The sequence below is a fragment of the Triturus cristatus genome, chromosome 2_2, assembly GCF_964204655.1.
Source record: "Triturus cristatus chromosome 2_2, aTriCri1.1, whole genome shotgun sequence".
Taxonomy (NCBI): Eukaryota; Metazoa; Chordata; class Amphibia; order Caudata; family Salamandridae; genus Triturus; species Triturus cristatus.
This window is the reverse complement of record NC_140582.1, coordinates 786,079,214-786,105,360: the sequence shown is the minus strand read 5'-3', so window position 1 is coordinate 786,105,360 and position 26,147 is coordinate 786,079,214. Positions and strand designations below refer to the sequence as shown.

The following is a 26,147-nucleotide window of genomic DNA, read 5'->3' as shown; positions in this document are numbered from 1 at the left end:
CGGATTGTTATTTAAATTTGATTGTTTTATTATGTCTGTGTTGTATTGTCTGCTTGTGATACTTTTATGGCCGCAATGGCTGAAATAAAGTTATTGACTGACTGTCCACATTCTAATGCATACTGTGCTGTCCCTTTAGGCTGGCACCAGAGAGCATGCCCAGTTAATCAAGTTATTTACATTCCTGACAGTGACAAAGTATCCCGGGGGCAGCTCAGTGTATTTGTTAATTCATGTCTCTGAGTGCCAACTTAGTTAAAGTCCTGGATTTATTGTTCACAGAAGCCTCGTGCCTCGCCCTTTCTATCACATGATGCCTGACAGGGGAATTCTGAAGGTGCTCCACCCCTCTCCCATTATGAACTCAATATTTGATGGTGCTTCAGTATTCTTAAATGCTGTATCTATCCAAATCTTTGTGCTCGCTTCAGTTATTTTTCATCTTTATGAGAGCACTGGAATATTTCTTCCAGGTCGGTCCCCTTTTTGTGAGACAATAAAGTAAATGCTGCTTCTAATCCCACAAGAAGCATTGAATCGTCCCTGCATTGTCCTATTATTCTCACGTCTATCTCCAAGTGTGGCTCCTTCATAAGGGCTGTGTAGCAGGGCTCCCAGTACTGAAAACAATTTCTTTACACAGAGGGAGGCAGTGTGCATGTTATTATGACAAACATGCCAGCAATCTTTTGACAATGGTTCTCTCTTTTCAAGCCAACTTAAGTAACCAGGTGGGGAGGCCCCACTGCGCTAGACCGCGTCTGGTTTTGTGCTTTTTGTACTGCTTGACAATGGAAATGCACTGCTCAGAACACATTGAGTGTTTCTCAGAGTGGGTTTGAGCTGGGAATTGAAGGGCTGGCTCCTCCTCTCCAACGTCATGATTGTGGGCTTGTGGGAACCGTTAAGTGTTCAGCGCTGCGCGGGCGGCCGCTTCCACTTGCCAGTGGTGATAATGCTCCTAATGGAAGAGCCTCCCAATCAATACATCAAGACAACTGTTAAAACATTGCTGTAATGGAGCTTAAATGAGGCTCCAGACTTTTTTTAAGTTCAGAAAAAGAAGGCTTGAAAAACATAAGAATCAAGGGACCCTATAATTTAAACACATTTTACTCCAGAGAACTGGCAGAGATCAGGAGAAGAAACCAGCACACCAGGGCTGTGACTCCAAGTGCAGAGGGGCGCTGTGTGGAGCAGCAGGCTTGCACTTCCTACCACTCCTGGTGCCACAGGAACCCGAGGAACCTTTGGCGCCTGTGCGAGCCAATGTTGTGGATGCTTCCAAGACCGCCACTAGAGAGAGATCTTCTGCAACAAGACCCACACTGAAGGGGGAAAGACATGTCATCATTGCTGAAGGAGGATCTAGAAAAACAGCTCTTTAAACCAAAAGGGCACGCTCTCTTCGAGTTCATTGAAATACTCTGCAAAGCCAAGAAGAGGTTTTACCTGTGCGCGTCAGGTAAGGGCCCTGCAACAATGTACAGGGTGAAGGGTCTCACTGCATGAGAAGGCATTGGAATGTGATATCATCCGAAAATGTGCTTGAATAACCTTTGCAAGAATCAGTCTTTGGGCATAAATCGAAAAAGCAATTTATCACTACATCTAGTGCCTGAATGAGGACTGTACCACCAAGGTAATATTGTTGGTTGAGCACGTGCCTCTGGGGGTATTTAGAGCTACTCTTCAGATGTGCCTCAGATAACTTGTATGAGTAGTAACATTCTAACGGTACTGTTTCTATTTGTTTAAACCCTATTTTTACACGAAATTGTCAGAAACCGTGGCTGTCCTGTTTCAGCATAGTAGAAAATTAAGTAAATTAAGCGAGGCCATTAAATAAGATTGATACGGCATGAGCCATTAAAAACCCTCGTAGGAGGGCATCCTCGTTAGCTGCTGGCCTGATTGCCCGAGGCACAAAGGAGGCAGAATTCACCTCGTGAGCTGTTTACCATGAACCACACGCAGTAATTAGAGAGCGATTGCAATGACAGGTTTCTCTGTAGAACTGTTTAATCGAACTGGATACATCTTTTTCAGTCATCAATATAGATGGGTTACAGCGGTATGGAAACCTCCAAGTGCTTTACAGGTTACTCTCCTTGGGTGTATCATATACGGAGCTGTATCATGTCGTGTAATTCAGTAGTTATTTCTGGAAACATCCAGTACATTTGTTCGGTGTGCTCCAGTAGTTTCTGCCAGTAGTCTCTTCTGAAACTTTCTTGTTTCTTGCTAACTAAACACCCCCTTCAGTATCACGCAAGTATCAATAGTGGTTACACACCAGAACCCCAAAAAGGAGACAACTTAGCCTGTGTTTTTTGTGCATCCACCAACAAGACATTTTGTTATAATTTTTAACTATCCTCATCAGATCCATGTGCACGAGCCCCCTCTGATCCAGTACTGGTAGAGAGAGAGGTAAATATGTATTGTGCACTTCTTTGTTTGCTTGAAAATGCTGCAAACTCTTATCATCGAGAATTATACATTACAAGTAAAATGCTGTGTTTACACTCCAAGGTTATGTCCTCCCGCTCATCTTCCCATGATACAGGGTCCGTCGTCTCTACGGTGCCGTCTCACAACTTTGGGTCTTAAACACCACCATAGGGTCTTGTTTTTTATGCGCCTACATTGTTAGTATTTGAAATGCTACGACTGCTAAATAGATAAATGCATTGTAAACACTTGCAAAATGGTACAATCAAAACGAAGCCCCCACATCAATTCGAAAGTGCCCCCTACCTCGCTTGGAGTGTGAATCCTAACTTTGCAAAATTATTATGAAGTGGAAAGAACAAATCAAGAAATGAGCTTAGAAAGGATGCAGTTGACGCCACTGAAATGAACCTCTTTCTTTTAGTCTGCTGGGCATTTGCTACATGTCTCTCTAAAAAAAATTCAGCCCCTTTTTCCAATGGGCATCAACACGTTTCTGCTGTCACAATTATCCCCAGCAGGCATCAGGCATTCCACTTGCAATAATGATCCTTTCAGCTGTATTACCTCCAATGTTCGGCGCTAAGTGTTGCTGGCTTTCATTGCTTTGTCAGCGCCCATTCGTTGGCAGACCTCTGGTCCGTGTTTTTTCCATGAAGTTCTGTGGTTAAGCAGAACAAGACAGAGTTTTATAGACACAGATTTGAAATATTCACTTTGAAAACGATGCAGTAACTCTTGCCTCTCTCACACAACAAGTGTTCTAATTTCCTTTCGCAATTATTCCCTATTATATCATTTTTATATTGATCTCATGTTTCCACCGAATACTACAATATTTCTATGTGCACGCAGGGCTACATTTCTATTGGCTCAATTACACTGGTGAGTTATTTTGAAACTTAACTTATCACAACTTGAGGTGAGTTGAAAAGCCTTGGCTATGGTTTGACATAAGTGTAAACCCCTTCATGGCGGGGTTGGAGAAGGGCGCTCCAGGGGGTTGGATACCTCTAGGCACTAGTGTCAACTGCCGGGCATCATTCTCTCCAATGGCTGCTACTGTATGGCGAGGCTTTTACAGACGACAATACTCTTTCAAGAGCTCCCAGTGAGGGTTTGTGTAGGGTGGACCAATCTTTGTGAAGACACAGTCAAACTTGACCTGGACACCTCAGGTTTTAAATTAGCTTTTTTTTAAAACACTACAAAGAATGCGTGTGCATTGTATTGATTGTTCTGCACAGTAGTAAATAATATTTAGCGTGATGTATAAAAAGTATATGGCTGCGTATAATTCTTTTGTAACACATACCTTAAAGAGAAATGTGCATGTGAAGTGCAGAATGTGTGCTCATGCCCACTTTACTGTACTCTTTTGTTTCTACCGCAACGAGAAACCTCCAGATTGTACAGCTCTGAAAAGACTCATGCCCTAGGAGGTTAAGCAATAAGGAGCCCTAGGGGACATATTTACAAGGACATTGTGCCACCGGAACGTCACTTTTTAGGACGCTCAGGTGGCGCAAAGCCCTGCTCCAAATTTACAATGAGGCGCTAAGCCATTTTGCCTGACTTGACGCCTTAATGCTGCAAATATCCTACCCTTTGACGCGGTTTTCTGCGTCAATGGGGGAGGGGTGGCAGTGGGCGTACCCATGCAGAACCCATTGCTTTTTGACACTGCCCCAGATTTACAAGGATGTGTAAATCTGAGGCAGCGCCAAAAACACAATTCAAAAGAGGCATTAAAGTGGCTCAACAAGGAGAGATACTTTTATTTCTCCTTTTTTTTGCCCTTTCTCTGTGTGCTGCTGCTGTAAAGTGGGTTAGTAGTAGTGGTAAATGTGCATATACCACTGGCAATAAGGCCTCTAACACAGTCTAGGGCTCAGAATAGGTCTCAGTAAATTAATCCCATGCTCAACCCTTGGTAGCTTGGCTGTGAGCTGGCAGGCTTAATTTAAGAGACAGGCATATAAAGCATTTAGAAACACCAATTCAGTGAATAAGACACAACACACAATAAGAGTCCCACACCAATTTAAAAAACAGGATTTGTTTTATCTTTAAAATGACATCAAAAAGACAAAAATCCAATGTAGGGAACCGGAGATATACATTTTGAAAGATTTAGCACTATATAGCACTTAGCAACCTATAGCGCCACCTTGGGACATCTGGTTGCGCTTGACTAGGGCAAAGTTTCAGGCTGACCACAATGGAGCCCTGCTTGAATACCTCTTGTGGTAGGCTTCAGTTGAGATTTTACCTTCTGACTTATAAACATTTCTGGAGCTTTTCCTGCTGGGGTCCCTCGGTTCTCTTCACCAGTCCGAATTCCGTGAGGGTTCGCCAACTTGCTTTCCAGGGAGCTCCCAGTCGAACTCTAGAAGTCGTACCTCTGAAGCTTTTCAGCAGGATGAACCAGCAGGCCAGGCTCACGGTTAAGGGGGGCAGCTTGGCTCTTGCGGTTGAGTCAGTCCGCTTATGGAGGTTTTTTCCAAAGTTGCTCCAAACTTCTCCAAACTTCTGGAACTTCTTCCTGAAGTTACTCTTGATGGTACATATTGTCCAAAACCCAACCCGAGGGTCTGGAATCTCCAAAGTGTGGCATAAGCTTCTCCCAGAAAGCACTATTCCTATAAAATTCAAATGGCTGAATTCTCAGCAGAGAAGCAGGAACTAGTTCAACCAACCTGCATTACGGCTCATTTTCACAACTCTGCTCCCCCTACCACCTGGAAATTCCTGACTTTAAACCTGCCATCTGGCTGGGTCAGAGGGCTGGGGAGTAGATGGGCCTGGTACTCCCTGCCTGTCCAATCCCCCTTTGAAGCTCTATGCTTAATGACCCTTCCCCTCTGCTCTGGAATTCCTGTGTAGCAGAGCTCTATCAGATAGCTTCTGGGTGAGCCATGTATCAATTCATCAAAGCAGCCAGGCTAATCCTGTTAACTCTGACCAATAAGGGAAGAGGATAGGAAGGCTGACACAGACAAGCAAGTTGTATAACTTATTTTCTGTATACTTTAGGATAAATTCAACAATAGCATACTGTTTGATTTATCCATACCATTCTCCTAAACCCTTTAATTATATTTTTCATTAATTCCTAGGGTTAGTTATGTATTCAGAAACTATTGACACGTTAGCTTATGGGTCTAGGTATCAGCAATGGGGAAACTGCAATGTACAATTTCTTTAACACCAGTTCACATGTTTTATAAGGATATTATTTACAATTCAGAGCACAACAATAGTAAAGTGGTTTTTGGTCCATCACTGCTACAGATCCAATTTTAATTTGTAAAGCACTTCAAAACAGAAAAAGTTCAAACAAAGTCCATATGTAAACAAAATTAAATGTAAATGCTTACTCCTGATACTGTCTGCTAAGCTACTACAGGCCCTCCCCCTACTGATTAATGGGCCAACATACGCCCAACTTACTCTCTGGAGTCTCTCTTTTTATCTCAAACCGAGAGGTCAAATATACATAATTAAGAGCATTTGTTTCTTCATTAGATCCAACTCTGGATCCATCCACAGCCTCGATTTCCTAGGGGTTGAATTTATCGCATACTCCTCCTAAATGCAAAAGGGGCTTTTGAGGTCAAAACCAGTGATTTTAAAAGGTGGGGTTATAACAAGTTCAAGCCTTGAAAAAGTCGTCAACACGACGAAACATGTGTCAGCTGTGTGCGTCATCTATCAACCTACGTGTCAACAGATCTTTAGGCTATTCATTTTGTTTACATATGGACTTTGTTTGAACTTTTGCTGTTTTGAAGTGCTTTACAAATTAAAATTTGATCCGTAACAGGGACGGACCAAAAACCACTTTACTATTGTTGTGCTCTGAATTGTAAAATAGTTATATATATATATATATGAGATTTTTTTTGTGCATATATTAATGCACACTACTGGGATGGCATAGTGTTTATTCATTTGAGCCCATTATACTTATTTTCATATTACATTTACCTACTTAACAGAGGTGATGATAGCCTGTTATTACCACTTGTTTCTTATTTGAATGTTTTATAAGGATCCTGCTTATAGCTACAGGATCCCCCACCCCTGGGACACCTAGGGGAGACTTTAGGGGTCCTGAATATGCAAACATAGTGCAGATACTCACTCTCGTAGCACCAAAGTCGATTTCAGGAGGCACTTTTCTACAATGGGGGAAGTAAAATGTGTAATCTCTCTATCCCCAGGACATAAAGAACATCTTTTATAAGGGCCCTCCTTATAATGTCATGACCCCATCCACCCCTGGGACACCTAGGGGAGACCCTGGGGTACCTAAAATGCCAAAATATTGTCATTTATCACTTTAAGTGCCCCTACCACCATAGACGAGTTTGGGCACAATTTACATTTAAAGCAGTCCTGCAACACAGAGCGGCTTTTAAAATGACCTCAGGCTCTCATCGGTGCACACATGCAAGTGCAAAAACGGCTACTAGGGACCTAAAGGCAGTTTTAATTCCTCTGCCCTATGATGTATTAGGAACTTATAGGGTAGGTAATGTCAATTATAGGTGTACCCTAACACATTGTGTACCCTAATGCATGTGTGTATTTTCACTGTGTTCAACATAGCACTGCTCTCTGCTCTCTCTCCCCATTTTTAGGCCTTTATCCAGGAGCGACCTTTTCTCTTACACAGAGAGCAGGGCCACCTTTACCTGCACGCCCGGATATAGACTGTGGGTAGTACCCCCCAGTTCACATTCACAGATCACAACCTTTATTTGGTCCTGAGGAAGCGCCGCGGATCCGTTTTGGACCAGTGGGGCGCGAAACATGTCGACCACATTTTAGTCACCTGATGGAACATTATTACCATTAAGGTAACACCTAACCTACGGGTTTTTTAGCGTGTCAAGGGTGCCACCTATATTAAATCCTATTTCATTAGCAACCCTTAGACATTTTTTATTTATCACGTCACTGACACACTCACATCACAACTTGCCTTTAATAAGGACCCAAACCACACACCCGCATGCACCCAACGGCGTTTTCTCTGAAAAGATCTCTGCTAAAGTGACCCTCCGGGGGACCCGTAGGGCATTGCAGCGCCGGCCCGACGAGGAGCAAAACGCCCAATGATGAAGCATGACATCCTTCGGGGTGTGTGAGGGCAACAAGAGAAATTAAGTTGTGCTTACCCCTCGAGTCTTTGGGTCCAATAATAGCCTAGGACCTTAGTTTCTCCTAATCTTTCTGAGCTTCTCTCGTTTTCTTCTCCTTATTTTGGAACAGTGTCTCCTTTTGAGTATTACAGATGACATACGGAGCACAGACACTGGACCACAACAAGCTCCTGGTCCCCCCTCTCTTCTTGTACAGGTTGATGTAATCAATGCCTGGATCACGGTTCTCCTACAATCTAGCGGAAGAAGTGGAAGAAACTTTCTCACCATCCGTGGCAATCCAATACAGGTCCCAACTAGAGCCTGAATTTGGGAACGCATAGTAAGAGCATCATCAATACGAATTCCCAAGTTTCTAACTATCATTTGAGCCACACTGGGAGGAGAAAAATCCTCCGGCCACCATTGACTCCAGTCCTGTACTGTAGGTAGGCCGAAGAAAACTATTTCTGACTTGTCAGAATTGCACTTCAGCTGGTTTTCCTTCAAACATCCAAAGACGTCGGTGAGGCAAGCTCTAATCATGCCCCCATTGAATTCATTACCTCTGTTGCAAGAGAAAACCAGCTGAGTGTCATCAGCGTATGAGATTATCTTTACCCCATAGGACTCTACCAGTGTAGCTAACGGGGACATATGTAGATTAAAAAGCATAGGGCTAAGACAAGAACCATGAGGGACTCCAACTTGTAGACTAGGCAAGGGGGGGGGGACGGAGGGGTCTAAATCACCTGCTCTCTCTTCTCCAAATAGGAGGTAAGCCAGGCTAGAGCCTGACCCCCAAAGCCCATCCTTTCCAGTCTAATAAGGAGCCTCCTATGTGGCACAGTATCGAACGCTGCAGACAGGTCCAACAATAGGAGGATCTCTCTACCCCCCGATCCAAGATCTCCTTAAGATTTTCTGACACCTCCAACAATGCCGTTTCTGTGCTGTAACCAGAGCACAGAAACGGAGAAGTCCACCAAAGAATGATCCTTTTAAATTGTAGATCATACTCTCCTCTATATAAGATCTCAGCAGGAAATTACAAAACAGAATATAAATTGCCAACCTTCTGCTGGTCACATCTCTGCTCATACATTACCAATGAATGTTCCCGTTGTCCCCAATGGCTTTTCACATTACTTGATGCTCATGAGGTTATTTGAAATTATGGTACCGAGATAATATTCATATTTAATGATTAGTATTCAATGTTTTCTGTACTGTTTAATGCATGAAAGGATACTCGGACATAAACATGAATTTGATGTTTCATTCTCTCAATTTGTATTGGAGAGGGGAGTGCTTTTGGTATAAGAAAGAAGAAAATTAAATACACAGATGTCTCTTTAAAGTGTGCGCCTCCTTCCAAAAGTTGGTAGTTATCTATAAGCTGTCACACAGTTATGTATTACACATGTTTTATGCTCTTGATACATGAAATCACATTATAGAGTATCGTCTGTTTTTTCAATTACTATTGCAAATCTTAGTGGGGTACTTTTCTGTCCAGCACCTGTGCAATATCTATTTTTGTAATTTAGCTTTAGAACAATTTACATCAAAATGAAGTTGGGGTATCACAAGAAACAGTGGGGTTGTTACAGAAAATAAAGAATGGCATTAAAAACACACGACCCATAAAAACTTTTTTGAAAAGTCTCAAATAAAATCTAAAATGTGCAAGGAAAAAATACAAAACAACGCTTTTCCTAGAGAGCGAAATCCAAGAGCTTAGGGAGCAGAACTCGAATCATAATGTAGTTTTCCATTAATGTGATATTTGTAGGACTTTCAGCTTATTCATGATAGGTAAGCTGTCTGAACATCTATTATTCATAGGCACAACTAGCCATAAAAGTGACTGCCAGAATTGGAAATGAAGTAACCACTTCATGTCAGTTCATCAATTAAAAAACTATAAATTAGAAATTTTCCTGAAACTTTACTCGCTTCTGAAATAAACAGTTTTTCTTATCATAAAGTAGTAAGGCCCACTGTGTCAGTCTTCTATGTGATTGCACTGGAGTGATCACTGCCCATCATCATGTATCTCATTAGATTCTGCTTTAAATTAGCCGATGTTTACAACATACACATGGATGGTTTCAACAAAGATCCAACTGCTGTTTTACATAACAAAGAGGGACACAGGGACATACCCCTGCATAACCATACATATATAATTAAAAAGACAATCATTACAAGTGAGAAGGGAATACTGGAGCAGTGCTCAGTGTGCTCCTCCAATAATTGCATGAAGAAATAAGGCATGTAAATACAAGTACATACAAGTGGTGAAGAAATTATATCCAAATTAAAACACAATTGGTATTTTTGACAAAAAGCCAGTAACTGATCAAGTTGACAGTCAACGTTTCAACCTTTAAGGATGCATCCTTGAGTCATCATCAGGACAATGGATAACTTGATGCCAAGCATCTGTAACAGGCTACGGTAAAAGTGCAGTGATCAGTCTGTCCATCGACAGGGACATACCAAGAACTTGAGAGTAAAGTAGTACCCTCCGGAGATTCTGAAATGGATTGACAAAATCTACAAAAAATAATACATGTGTATAGTAACATTGAATGCACATCCGTGAAGAGGTCACCTAGTAGTGCCTAGTAAATATATGATAACTTCCTGTAGTTGCACACAATGGCATAGATAGCTTATCACCCCAGGCTTTGAGTAGGTTTTGAATTGGTTTTGAGTACCAGCAGCTAGTAGTCCAAAGCTCAGAGCTGTTTAAAGCAATGTCCTTAAACGTACGTTTCATCATTTATTATGGGGCAGTTGCAGAATAACTATACACCAATGTGCCCTGCTGTCCCAAGTGGATGTCAGTCTGTTGAGCGAATCTCATCAGACTTTGTGCTGCTGCCTCTGGGAATCGTGGTCACAACAAGCTCTTACCAACATAACAGTCACTAAAGTTTTGATAACAATCAGATGCTAAACGCAAGGTGACAACCCGCTCCCTGACTGATTTAGCCCACAGGACCTTGTGGAGGACAGTTAGGACCTGGTTCTAGCCTCCTGCACAGAGTGCGGTGACTTCTGTTTGCAGCACTGGCGCTTGGTGACTTCCAGATACCAACACGATCTTTGGCACTGTCCAGTTTCTCTTTTGCCGTTGATGGGTCACTAATTTTAACTGTTTGACTGGTGAGATGTGGCCCCTCGCCGCTAATAATTTGATAAGCAATATGTGGGTCATATCTTGGCCTTAGACGTTTCTTAGACCTTCTGATTTTCAGTGTTGTGTCGAATTTTAACTTCCAGACTTTTCCTACGTGTAAGACCTGTGCGCTTCATTTGAAGCAGCATTGACAAGATATTGATTTTACTGTGTGTGATTGCTTTCACTTCATCGAATAGACATAAGCAGTTTACACAAACCATCAGTGGAGACACAGGGGCACATAGGGAGTAGGTGTTTTGTATTGAAATTGTGTGCAATAGTATCTTGCAATGGGGCTATTGTTGATGATATATATGTCTTTTTAAATAGCAAGTTAGTGGGGTGTACCTTGACATTTACAAAGGAGCAAGTCTTTCTTAGGCTTGGTGACTGGGAAATTCACTTCTTTGGCACTGCCACGAACATCGTTCAGGGAAAGCTGAAATCTCAGTTATTAGAGGAGTGATGCTAGTCGCTTCGACCAGCGTCTGGAGACCAGCAAAACTGCTTTAAATAAAATGCTGTCAATTGAGTTCTTCAGTGCATCAGTTAATCAACTGGCCAATCAATCGAAGAAAATATGAAGAATCAAAAGAGAACAAATAAGAAATCCCTCCGGCCATGAAATAAAAATACAGAGCATGAACCTTAGTTTAAATGCAGATAAATAGAATTCAAAGAAATCCATAAAATTGGACATTTCCTTAAAACCGTGAGCAAGGTGTCATTTTTGGAGTAAACACACACACACAATGAACCATGGCGTTTGTGGTAAAAACCTTTCGGGGCACACACTTTAACGAATACAAAACAATTATTAATTTCATTAAAAAAACTGAAAAATGAGGCAGTTGAACAGTGCATACGGGGCTTAGACGAGCAACATATACCAGCAATGGGGAGATAGTACGCCGAGCCCTCCCCAATGCGGGAAACGATAGCAGTATTGGACTGAAATCATGCACCACTATTGATGCATCCGTTCATTTATTTATTGAGTATTTATTCAGCGCAACGTTCAGTTTCAAAGAGCTTCATGGCGCTGTTCAGCAAGTGGATCCCACTGGCGGGCACATGAAAGACGGATTTCGGTGCCTAGGAGAGCATTTTATGGGCACTTACGTCAAACAATTGAACGTTGGTACTAATATGGCACCCAGAGTGGTGCAGTATAATTGAAGAGAAGGACTAAGGCATGCCTGGAAGATACAGTACTGTTGGGGGATTTTCTGAAAGTGCCTGCACCCACCAGTGTGTTATACGGCACTAAGAGGAGGAACCTCAGTCCCTGAGCTACTACTCAGAGTAAAATAATATTCCAAATAACCACATTCCTAGGGCTTTGAGGAATAGAAGCATCTTTTGGATACTTCTGAAAGTTAATGGGAGAGGTTTTTAAAGGGTAGGTGCCAGCACAGAGAAGGAGCTACTGTCCAGGGTCTGACAGCAAAACGGAGGAACAAGTAGGAGGTTCAGATTTGCTGAACATAGAGGTAGACAAAACCAGGATATAGTGGAATGGACTCGCAAATTTAGCTGCACAAATATGGAAATTTAGCGGCACAAATATGGCAATTTAGAGGCATTTTTGGGGCACTTTATTTTACTCATAATCATTCATTTTCAGCCTTAAATCAATGAAAACTGTTTTAGCAGAGTATTCCACTTTGAAATGGGCAACCTGGGATATGGAACAGAGGAAGCAGCCCACAGGTAAAGGCTGTTATCCCTTGGAAATGCAATTCTCCATTTGGTTTAGTATAGGTTCTGAGAAGCCCATCAAATATGGCCTGGTAGCATCCCATAGGAAATGGCATTCCAGAACCTACCTTAGTGAAATAAAATATTTGCCTAAGATCACACAATTTCAGCATGGAAACCACGATTTTATCCAGATTTTCTGGTTTAACTCTGTACAAATCAGCAAGTAAGTGGGTATCTATTTGTGTTTCCTTATGTTAAGACTTTGTTTTTAACCTCCTAGTGCATTCTTCTGTAGTTTTTTTAATTATAGCTCCAACTTGACCCGAAGGCATTGAAGCGCTTCACATGCGCACCAGTCACACTACACAATTACAACACAAACACATGCATTGTTTATAGGCATAGGGAGATTAAGTGACTAGCCCAGAATCACAGGATGACGAGCCGACGGTGAGACTTGAACCTGCCTCCCCAGCTCCACATACCAGTAGTCTAGAGAGAGAGAAGCCGCAGTCACATGAGAGCTCTGCTCGTCGAGGTTCCAGTATGACCTCGGCTGTGGCTCATAATCGACCTCAAAAGGAACGTAACTTCGCCCCCTCTCCCCCCTTTGCCCCATCCCAGAAATGAACTAATTCCCAAGAGTAACACTGCAAATCACATTTGACATGATATCGTGCATACTGACTACTTGAGCAAAAACATGTTTACATCTTTTTTAGGAGCGAATGGTGGACTATATAAGGACTGTTAGAGGTGTTAGCGGTGACAGATTATAAACAAGCATTGGCATAGCCAATAGGTTTCGCCTTTGGGACCTTTATAAGTATTTAGTTACGGAGCATAATATCCTTGGTGCAACAACATCACCTGTTGCATGGCTAAACACTTATACGGTCCCAAAGGCGAGACATATTGGCTATGCCAATGCTTGTTCCTTAGGCTAGCAGGTTGACTTGTTTTAATAGGAAACTAACCTTAAGCCCTTGTCTACCTTCACTCATCCCCCCCCCTTCATAGTGTGGCTAAGTAGAAAGACTTTCTTAGAAGCAAGTCTCAAAACGTATTTGTTTTTTGCTAAAGTTTGTAATCCAAGCACTGTCTACTTTGCCATTCAGATCTTGATATAATCTCGATAGCAGCAAGTTTAGATAGCCCTCGGAACTATATGCTTGCAGACAGTTGAGTGTTGAGCTCGGGCTTCTCTACTTTCTATGTTCTAAACTGAATCTTCATCTGCTCCTCTGATATAATTTGAGTTGTAGCATTAACTCCAACTCAAAAGGATTAAGGTAGGTGTCAAAGTGTGTAGGCCTACTCTAGACGAGGCACCGTTTGAATTGCTAGATGCTGGTAAAAGGCTTACTTGTATTGCTTTTCTATGGACTAAGTGTAACACGCCTCCTTGCAACCATCTGCATTCCTTGGTGCTATCTCGACGCCATGTATATTCTCAATGGGCTCACTCTTTTTTCAAGCAGAGCGGACAGTGGATTGTTTTTCATCCCTAGCTCGCTGCACTGCCGATGAAATATGTGCACTTCAGTTTGTTCACCTCTCTCCAGACGCCTAAGCCACCTTCAGCCTGCTTCTAGCCTGTACCTTGGTAACAGACCTAAATCATTTTCCCTACTAACAATACCTCTGACTCTAGGCAGCTCCGCCACAAAATGAGTAAGGTAGTCATTCACTTCTGCGTCTTTGTGCTAGTAAGTAGCGAACTAACCATATTTCAAGGAAACCAGAGAATTGTTCCTTTGTTAGGAATGTTAGTAAACGTTTTCCCTTACGAAAGAGATGAGTTGAAAGTACTAGCAGACATCAGGTGATATGCCCGAGATCAGAGCAGGTTATCCCATTTCTTGATTTTAAGCTTTGCTCACCTTTATTTACTTCCTCTTCAAATGCATGGTCAGACACGACAGCATGCAATCAATCGTTTTAGATTTTTTGGACAGTAATCTCTCTTTTTTACAAAACAAAATGATTGAAATGCATATTTGCGCTATATCCCGAACAGCCACATAAGAAATATTTAAACAACAATTCGGGGGATCTAATATGGGGCTTCCACCTGTAATCCAAACGTGCGGGAACGCGTGTCAGGGCGTCCTGCTAAAAAGCTGAATATGTAATGTATTCCCCTTTATGTTCATAGTATGTACGTTTATCTCGGTGAATATCCTGAAAACTCAAGCGGTTCTCACTGCCACGGTCAAAGTGGGGCATCCATTAGTCGAGCCATACATCCAGTTACGAGTTTGGAATTTGGGAATTAATATATTTTGTTGTATTTAAAAATAAAATAAAAAGCACAATCGTTTTGTTAAATGCGGGTGTCGTTTGTGTAATGTATATTGATAAAACTATGTTTCGGCTCGGAGATGGAGTGACCAAATTTTGTAAACCGAAACATTTCTCAAACATGGAGGAAAGACACCAATTTGCCATCAACTCATTGGCGCAGAATGACAGCACACATCATACAAAAGAGGCACAAAGAAAATAAATAACATTCCATTTTTAAACCCCTTTCTAATAACAGCTGCTAATGAGTCTTGCTTTGAAAGACAGAACAAGTACCTCTCACTGTTTTCATTCGACTCTCAAACAAGCATTGGCATAGCCAATAGGTCTCGCCTTTGGGACCTTATAAGTGTTTAGCCATGAAACAGTTGCATAACTAAATACTTATAAGGTCCCAAAAGCGAGACCTATTGGCTTTGCCAAGCGGCCGTGCGGCCGCGAAAGTGATCGCGATCAAACATCAAAGCGGCCGTGGGGCCGCGAAAGTGAAAGTAATCGCAGCGCGTGCCCGCGCCCATGCACTTTAGCTCTAGGCTGGCCTGGTAGCACTTTTTGGAGCCCTCTCAATAAGTCTCGCCAGACCAGCGCATGCGCTGGGTCAGGCGAGACCTAAAAATTGGGACATGAGCCAAATCTGGTGGTCTGCCCGACCCACTGGCGAAAAACCGGGACGGCCCCCCCTCCCCTTCCTTGAGGCCCCTTTCAGACCAAAATTACAGATTTTCTTTTGATTTGACTGCTGCCTGATCACAACTCCTGCTTAGAGTAGCAGCAGGTTGTAGAGTTCGTATTCCGAGTATATGTTTTGGACGGAAAGGGTGTGAGGATGTAAATGTTGTGCTCCGCATAAACAATGATTTGCCGTAAAAAACTGGGTAAATACTGTCATGTGGAGCCTTGGGTGGCAAGAAATATAAACAAGCGGCCCGATCAAACATCAAAGCGGCCGCAAAAGTGAAAGTAATGGCGGTCAAGCGCGCGCGCCCACGCATATGCACTATAGCTCTAGGCTGGCCTGGTAGCACTTTTTGGAGCCCTCTCAAAAAGTCTCGCCAGACCAGCGCATGCGCTGGGTCAGGCGAGACCTAATAATTCAGGCCCATGGTGGAAACACTACCGAAGTACTCGGATGCTACTATGGGCCATACACAGATACTGACGACAGATAAGGTCAGGCACATCTAGGTCTGCCAGTTTCTGCACCTCTCGCAACACCCGACTCTCCCCCTCTGCTCGGTCCCGGGCCGTCTTGAATCCAGTCATTCCTTGCACGTTTCGTATCTTTCAGCAAAGACAGGGTTCAACACGCTTGCTGACACACATCTCTGTCAGCGTCCAAGAAGACCAGAGAGAACCGGCAGAGACCCACTCAGTTAATGATGGGCAGATAAAGAGACCAAATGCGAGGGGACCCGAACAAAAGCGACCAGGTGCCCTCCCCTCCATCTATCACTGAATGTCATTGGAAAAACACCTGGAGAAGTCGAACTCATGGGTCAACAGTGCTCTTATCAGCAATCAGATGTCCAGGGGGCGACATGGAATCCTCTCAGTGGCAGATAAAAACAATGTTGCAAAGGGTCTGCAGTTTAAAAAGATTTTATTGCCGTTCCACCTCTCTTAATCAGTCATTGATTCCACTCTCCCAAAAGTAGTTAGGAGGGGGGAAAAAGTCTAAAATATCCGGTTTATATACCTGTATAAATGCAACGAAGGAGGCCGATAGATCCCCAAATTGGACGCAATCGCCCCTCCTCCAGCCTAGGCCGGCAGCCGCTACACCTGCAGGCAGCTGAAGAATTACCATAGAAATGTAACAACCTTTTCCCTGCATTCCTTCAATTTCGCGGGCACTTTTGTAAAATTTGTTGAATTTTTACAAAAGTGCCGATTTCGCAGGCACTTTGGTAAAAATCGCTGCATTTTTACAAAAGTGCAGATTTCGCGGCAAATCGCGAAATCCTGGAGAGTCTGAAATTGTTATTTATAATTGAAAAGGGGCAAGGTAGGGGATAATGGCTGAACAAGAAAAAAAACACATAGTAGAAGTGTTACTGTCAGTCTGTCTATGGAAGGGAACAGACAGTCTGGCCAGAATGTATTAGGATATATGGAGAAACTGGTAGAGCCTGCAGGCAATAGAAGGTGCTAAAATCTCCAATATCCAATAGTAGAAATGCAACAGTCCAGTTCTGTGGATAGAGATGGACTTTACAGCGATCTCCAAAGCAGGCACGTGAACTTAGTTCTACTTTTGGGAAAGATGTTGTGTTGTTAATTGCTTCGTTTTTTTAGACACAGCATTTGCTAGGTATCCTGGATACGCCTGACCACACATTTTAAGACAGCTAAACACTCTAAGAAAATGTGATTCTTTTCCTTGTCTTGATGGAGGTTATTTGAATGGAGGAGGTTAACTGATGCTATCTACTTGCGTAAGCTCTTGGAGTTAAAGCGAGATTTGAGGTTTAAACAACAAACCGTGCGCCCTGCCGCCTACAGTTATCTTTACAGGCAATGATTGAACTGGACCTTTATCTAGGATGTACAAGGTTCTCTTTGCCGCACTCATGGAGTAGATATGAAATGGTTTGTGAAAATTCACTGTGCAAACCTATAGTAGATGATATGCAGTCCTCAGCATCAAAGAACCATGTCCACTCCTCACGGGAGAAACAACATGCTGAATGTCCATTTATACTATGGCACTGTCGGTTTATAGTCCCTAAAAGTATCTTAAATATAGTACTTTATCTCCGACAAAGGGTGGGCATGATGCAGGCAGAGGACATGTTCCAACTCTGAAGGGAAGTCCTGGTCACTTCGGTGAATTGGAAAGAAGAGTTCAGTTGGATGAGAGCTATTTGAGCCACTCTTCTTCCCGAGTCCAGCATTTCTGCTAGTCTATATTAAAGAGCTGCCAATCAGGCTTCACCATATAACATTGATGCATCTGGCAAAATTCCTCAGACAGTTTTGAGAAAGATTTATTGGACACTGCGATGGGGGGCAATTCACTGTTCATTCAGAAGGTCGAAATCAAAACTCAAACCTGGTTTAAACAAAAACCCAAATACTGTGTTGCCCATTACATAAAGTGACACATAAACACACTGTTGAGTAATTGAATATATTTTTCAAAAACATAGAAGCGATCAATATATTGATAAGTAAATAACAGATCTGGGGTCAGTGAGCTTGTGTGGAAACTGAATGAAGAAATAAAGCACATGAATACAAACCTATCCAAGTGAAGAGAGGATTATATACAAAGACAAAAAAAATTATTTTTGATTAAAAAAGACGTAAATGACCCAGTTTCAAGCCTTATAGGACGTACCAATGAGTCATCCTCGGACTATGGATAACTTGATGGTGAGCATCTCTAACAGATTGGGGATGAAGGGCGATCAGTCGTAGGCCCTCATTAAAGTTAGACTGGAGTGGTAGCCGATATTGCTTTAGCTCATTACGAGTAGACTGGAGTGGTAGCCTGGTGTCTGAGAACACATGCCCAATCACTAATGGTTGCAAATGTGCACCCAGGAAAACCACCAGGCCTCCATGGATCGCAAATAACCTGTGTAAATTTACCTAGTAAATTCAGGTCTGCAAGGTTATCGTCTTTTCCAGAGAATGGAACTTGTAATGCTCAAAATTAGAGGTGGGTATTCTATCCTGAATATGTGTCTCTTTCCCAGGTATCTCGACTCCTTATGGCCAGGTATATCATAATAAAGGCATTTATGCATTAATTGGAAAGCATACTGTCTAAAGGGATTGTATGATGGAAGAACGCACATATTCATCATGCATGCCTTCACAACGCGTATACTACCATGAACAACACATTACCACTCATACCATTACAACCCATATACACGTTGTAATGGCTGTTTCCCGTCTAGAGGGAGCTACCAAGCAATTTACTCAGTTTAATGAAGAACATCAGCCCCTCTGGAAAGCCTGAAATCTATACACAGAATATACACAAAATAATAAGTACGGATATGGTAGCTCCTCTTGTGACGGGCAGTTTGCGTCGTTAGTCTCTTTCAGCTCCGTGGTACACATGCAAGTTAGCCAATGCTAAACGTACTTGCAAACATCAGCAGCAGATAAAATCAAATTGCCAGTTTTTTATGACAAAGTCAGATTATTTGTCTAGCTCTACAGATAAAGTCTTTCTATTTATGTTCTAGACTGTGAGCATTTTTCAACTGAAGTTAGTTCTACTACCTTTGAAACAATACAGGAAATCGGTATACCCACTCTCTCTCCACTTCCCAGACAACCCAGATATTAATCAAGACTCTACCGTGTGAATTATAATTGCCCCAAATTACTCTTGAGCATGGCTAAAGTAGCATGGCCCAAAAGGCACCAGCAGCAAAAAAAGTTAAATATTACGTATGGACCGTGCCCTTACACCAGCCCAATTGAGAATTTAAAAGCATGGCTTTAGGACTGCCATTGAAGGTCTGAAAAGTTGTAGCCAAGCTGAAGCCAGCACGTTAAATAATTTGACACATGGAAAAGTTAACTTTTTACATCACGTTCGAGCATAATCAGCTACGAGACATACGGTGGCGTCACAAATGATATTTACGATATACATCACATGAGCCAGAAGATTCTTAGAACTGGACTTATAGGAACCAGAGAATCATTTTCAAAATATAGACGCTGCCACACCAGAATCCCTTGCGGTTTGGAATTATCACTGCTCAACAAAATCTACAGATACATGGAAAATAGCCTTGAGAAAGTCGCGGGACAGCTTCCCCATTTTGAGACGAAACACGTATTGGCTGTAATGAACTATTGGAAGACTTGCACCTAATAAAGAAAACAAGAAAGAAGAAAGAAGATAGAAGATTTTATATGTATTTTCTTACATATTAATTTGTCTGTTTTGGAGGAAACACGCTACATACTTATGTTATTTCACGTATACTACGTGTGCTAAGGGATGTCACTGTTTACAGAAGGCTGAGGCCTATCCTGAGGAGTAGGGTGGTTCTCCTCACCTTATAGCACCGTTAGATATTGGGTTTCATCATAGTGATATAAGCGAATAATCTCTGCGGCGCCTATACCTAAATTAAATACCACTATCTAGCTTTATCCTAACTTTTTACATCAGTTACGTCACCCATAAGTAGTGCTTCTGAGCCCACCAGACCTGGGAGCACAACATAATATGTAAAGATGTGGCATGCTAATTATGGAATTAGTCTTGGTCTACTATCTTAAGATTCAAGGGGCTCTCTCGCTGTATTTATTGTGTTAGCTCATTCATATTTCAGACTCATATACTGGAATAAAAGTTTTACCAAGTTAGCTTTGGAAATTGCTAGTAAAACAAAGTATGCACCATTGTAACACATCAAATATCTGATTGATTTGTGGGCATTACTGCAAGATGCCAAAGATGACCTAATATCAGCTCCTGGCAAAAAACATAAAATTTAGAGGTTGCCACAACCCTACACCAGACCCAATGTTAGATGGGATATGGTGCAAGATAAACAATTCCTTGAAAGATAAAACTCAGGGAATAGTAGATCTAAGAAAATATCTTGTTTTGTCTGGTCACTCCCATTTTTTCTGGACTGATGCTGCTGTGTTTTTGGACACTATTAACCAGACCCCAGTGCATGTGCTCTGACCCCTAAAACATGTTGAAAATCGATTACACTCATGATTGGCATATTTAATTTACCTGTAAGTTCAAAGTATTCGTACAAAAGTGTACCCATGAGCTGTAAATTAAATGTCCCTAATCAACTGAAGCACATATTGAGCCACCAAAGCATGTCTCCAGGCATGGCCTGCAGCCCGGGTAGGCAGTTCTGATACTTCCAATTTGACTTGGCAAAGTAGTTATTTGCCAGGCATAACCCTTCCTTTTTAATACTTATAAGTCACTCATAAAGTAGGCCTTACATTCCCATGTCCTGGCAGTGAGAAATCTGCAAGGTTTTTTTCACTATGGTAAGGCTGGGTATCCCATAGAAAAGCACTGTGTTCCATTATAACACCTAATAATGCATACCTTCAGTTTGGTAATAAGTATAAAAATACCACAAGGACTCATTTTAAAAGTAATTTCAATTCAACTTAATGGTCATGTCGGATTTTATATTACTATTTCGAAAATGACACTTTTAGAAAGTAATTTTCCTTTCTCAGCCAAATGTGCCTTTTTGTGCACTGTCACCCAGGAGATGAATGGCTCCTTTTATGAGGTGTGAAGTGGCTCCCAGGGCTGAGACAAAAGGCTGTGTGTGGGTGGAGGTGTCCTGTTCCTCTGACAGGAGGACTATTTGGGCAGTGCCCAGGAGCGTAATTATCTTCAGTGGGTTCTACCTGTCATAAGTTGATTTTCCTCATACCGGGGTCTACCCTATCTATTGTTCTGCTTGCCAGGCCAGCTCCACTCCCAATGAGAGCGTAATTGCCTCCCAAATCGGTTTTGAGTGAACACAGAGGAGGGGTTTGCTTCTTTCCCTGGCCACTTCTCTGGGTGAGCAAAGGGGGCTCTGCATAGGGGGGAAAACGTTATGCAACGTTGACTTTATGTACAGAGGGGCACTGTGGGATAGTTTACAGTAAAACACACATGACGTGCTGCGAAAGAGAGTTGGGTCACCCCTGGGAACATTTATCCCATTGGTTTGGGAGTGGCCAGGAGTTTCCTCTACCCACAGTCTGATATAGACAGTGGCCTGGAGTTTCCCCCATCCATAGTCTGACACTGGGCACAAATGCTGCACCCCAGTACCCTCTTCAGAACACCTCTGTACCTGTGAAAGACAGAAGAAGGTTTACATCTGCTATTGTGACCTGTGCAGAGACCCCCAAGGTCTGGACCTGCTCCCACTTGTGCCCAGGACTGAGAAGTGGACTCTAAGGGTCTTAGTTGACCTCCTGTTAAGTTGCATGGCCAGAAAAGCTACAAGAAGACCCCTATTCTGAAGAGCCTAGCTGACCAGTTTCAACTTGACCTGCCCTGGACCCTACTGGTGGCTTCTACTGGAGTGAGTCCTGAACCACAAGTGGTGTCCCTAAGGACTTGTAGGCCACTAGATAAGTGTAACTAACCCTAAAAGTTGGGGTTTAGAAACGTTTTAAAGGATTTTTGCCTGAGAACTGATATAAGACTAGGAACAACATGCCAAGTCATTCTGACAAAGGTGAGTTGCAGTTGCGCCAAAGTTTCAGGTTGCTCCTGCTTGGAGCTTTCCCACAGCAGCAAATTAAATTCAGCGGGACGTCGCGGAGAAGGTATCTGGCCTCGTGGAGCCGTGTTTGGCTACAGCTTGTAGCCTTGTCCAACTGGAGGACTCTGAGCTTCAAAAAAGTGACTGAAGACGGAAGGTAAAAATCTTCACCGTGCAAAGGTGCCAAAAGTATCTGGCTGGTGAGGGACCTTCCTTGGGCGAGAATTTAGAATTTCTCCCGCTCCGGGATTTCCGGCTAGAAGTCAGTGGGCTTACTGGGACTTCGTCTGACGGTTATCCAGCTTCGTGGAATCTATTTTGGCCAAAGTCCACTGCCTTGCTGCACTGAATATTTCCGACTTTGATTTCAAATACTAAGTCAAATGGTAAAACTTCTGAACAGGATGAATCTATTCTCTGTATCTGAACCACCCCCCATCAAAGTTTACCTTAAAACCTACCCTTGTTCTGGTGTAGCGCAACAACTTGCCCATGGTTGGCGGTATGTGCTTTTTGGGTAAACTTTACATTAAACTTTAAAAAATCATATCTCAGATTCTTCTTGTTGGATTTTGTCATTTTGTTTATCAATATATTCAATATTTTTATAAATTGGAGATTGATTATTGTTGTGTTGTATTTTTGACTTTTTAACTATGTTGCTACTTTCAAATGCTTTAGACAGTTCCTTAACTTAAGCTTGTCTGCTCTGTGCCAAAGCTACCAGGGGTTGAACCCAGGTTTAAATTACTTTTTTAAGTTTTAAAAGTAAAGTTTATTGAGTAGGGAAAAAGGAAATCACAGGTAGCAGGCTCACAATATAAAACAATAACAATGTATTGAAAACATTTGAACAATAATCAGATAGAACAGGAACATTTTTGCAATTATATATAGAAAAAAGGAAAAGAAGGGGAGGGGAGGGAAAAAGAAGATATAAAAAATAGAAAGAGCAAAAAAATAAAAGCACTTCTCATGTAATGAAATTTGCATAATTATAAATAGTAGTGGAATTACAAAAATCATAGAGTACATATTATCAGGGAAATAAAAAGGCAAAATATATTACTATTAGTATGGCAGCTCTAAGAAGAAAAATAATATATTCAAGGCGGTTTAGATACTTCATCAGTTAAGGGTTGATGTATGAAAGTCTTTGAAACTGAGAAATGTAGAAAAATGGTACTAGAGACCAGAGAGAATTTCATTTAATACTGAGAGACATTAGGACGGTATACGCTCAATCTAGTCTATGATTATAGCAAACACCATATCATCATGCTTGAAAGGAGATATGCAGAGCATTCGTCCAATTTTTTGTAATCTGTTGAAATGTGACAGCAATTAATAAGCCTACAATTTGTATATTAAAAGTACAACAATGCCAATCATCAGAAAGACTGAATAGTAAAGGTGAATGGTATATGTGTATGTAAAATAGAGTAAATGTGTTTCCACACTTGTAACCAAAATTGATAGGTGGTGGGACATTCAAATAAAATATGTTTAATATCAGAAATTGATGCAGAACAGTACCAAGAAGACGAAGTGGCGCTACCAAATTGGTGTAAAGAAGCAGGAGTGATTAGAAGGCGGTTATAAATAAAAAAGGAGCGTTTGAGTTGTCTTGGCAGCACGTGATGTATTGCAAATTTTAAGACATAATTTGTTCCAGAATAGGAAAGTAGGTGTGATGATCTGCTTCCCATTGTAATTCTAGGGTTGATTTTTGTCGATCAACACGGGAGAGGTAAGGTGGGTATATATATATATTAATGTCACTGAGGATCTGCATACCATTTTAGGTTAGGAGCACATACCATATTTCCTTGCATATTATTAGTGGGGTGGAACTGGATACAACACTCGAATATATCTCACTTTGGACATACTTACCTATCTGAATTTTATATTACTTGTTTTATACAATTGATTTTATCAATGAGTTCTTATTATTGTGGAAGACAATTTTAACCAATTGATATACTATTTATTGTTTTAGATATATCACATCTGATGAAATGTTAAAGATGATGTTTTTGATTGGTATGTAGTGTTCACATTATCTAATGGTATCAGTACCAGTTGATAATATATGACCAGATGGTATCCAATATCTCACACCCTAGATAACTTTAGCACTGTGTTCTGTCTAAATTCCTGTCTGTTGGATTGGTCACACCAGGTCTATCTTAGTATCCGGTCATCCATTTTTGGATACTTGTGTTTCAAAAAATGATAGATGTAAATCAAAATTTTCTTATATGATTGGCCTTAGTCAGCTTTTTTTACCTGCACTTTGTACCTTTTCGCACTTTTTTGCACTTTCAAAAAATTACAAATGTTGTTTACATGTTTTTTAACGCAATTGTTTTTATCAATATCGTATGTTTATTGAAACGTTTTACAAAATGACTATTTATTGGCACTTTTGCACTTTAATTTATTCACTCGCGTATTTTGCACAGCTACAGGGATCTGTAGCATAGAAAAATCGGGCATTGATGACAAGACATAGGACCTTATGGGGATTTATCCCGAGATGCGTAAATAGAATAGATGGCTGATGGACTTATATATATCAAGATGGGTTCTAAAATTATCAGTATACAACTGATATCCTTGTAAGCATTTGAATATTTGAATAATCAGGGGTATTATTTGCCAAGATATACGTAATTAAATTTTAAGAATATCTGGCTCCCCGTATTAATATAACAACACCTACATGCTTATTCATAAGCATTTCTTGGGCCCAACTAGCAATAATAAAGTTCAATATTATAACTTTAAGGGCGCCTGCCTTGAGAGGTTAATAGCATTAAGATCCATCATATATAGTCTGTCAACTATGTCCATGTCTCTGTCTCCAGTATCACGTGCTGAGTATCAAGGTATCCTATTTAAGGAAGTAATGTGAAAGATCATGTTGTCATGTGAACAAGGCTCAATTGGAGCCGAAACGTTATGGCGACTAACCAGCGAAAAAGCTAATAAACATTTGCACTCAAGGAGCTGGTCCGTGTCTGTACTTTCAGGAGCAGGAGCCACGAGAAGGCAGTTCCTACTGAAAAGCGGAATCGAAGGATATATATATATATATATATATATATATATATATATATATATATATATATATATATATATATATATATATATATATATATATATGTATATATATATATGTTCCAAGAAAAAGCTCCATTTTACCGGGGGCCCCCGACCCTGCAGGGCGGGCTCTGTAAACAGGAACGGAGAATCCTGTTGCTGCGGATTGTGCCAAAAAAAATGTAGAGCCCAACTCCGACTTCTTTTCAAGCCTGACATTTATTTGTCTGCATAACAGCATTAAAACCCACTCATTTTCCTTACGCGTTTCAGCGTTTGCCGCCTTGCTCACAGGTGAGTGTCATTAAGTCCTAGTGGTCACATGGCCTTGAGAACAACTACAGGCCCCATGATGCACCGACATCCAGCTTCATGGTATGACAAGGTAAAATAATTTCATTCTGCTTAATAGCGTTTTTTGCTTGCCAAATGTCATGAAATATAATGTCATCATTAAAGGTGCATACGTGAATTAGTTTCTTAAGCAAAGTGCATGTTGCTGCTGTCATGCTCTTGATACTTGCTTGAATTGCGGTGTTTCCAAAGAAAGGGATCTCCTCTTGATACTTGCTTAAAATGCGGTGTTTCCAAAGAGAGGGATCTCCTTTCTCATCTATTTTTATATATATATATATATGAGAAGCAGTAGGGGGAGTTAGAAGTAATGTTGGTGTAGGTAAAATATGAAGAGGGTAAATGGGTAATGAATAAAGTGTAAGGTATGTGGTAGAAATAGAAGAGATCAGTGACTGAAATCTGTGTTGATATGAAAGAGGAAAGTGAAAGATGGATTGAGCCTGTGAAAAAGAGATAGGTGAATGATCATGTATCAATTGATCAGTCCATTATCGCTCCAGGCTTTCCAAAAGATAGTGTTATTATTCATTTTAATGAGTGTATTATACCAGATCGAGGATTGAAGAAATTGATCTAGAGTTGAAAGAGAAGAAATATAAAATGGACTTAATATTCTGCAAGCATTTTTGAGAATAGGAAGACACATGG

At 41.3% G+C, this 26,147-nt stretch overlaps 1 protein-coding gene across 1 annotated transcript in view; it reads left to right on the top strand.

Moving 5' to 3' along the window:
• Positions 1-986: 986 nt before the first annotated feature.
• Positions 987-26,147, top strand: part of EXOC1L (exocyst complex component 1 like) — a 217,556-nt gene continuing 192,395 nt past the window's right edge. Inside the window, exon 1 of the mRNA XM_085642071.1 lies at positions 987-1,465. Coding sequence (XP_085498197.1) covers positions 1,345-1,465 — 121 coding nt within the window. The 5' untranslated portion in view covers positions 987-1,344. The remainder of the gene's footprint in view (positions 1,466-26,147) is intronic.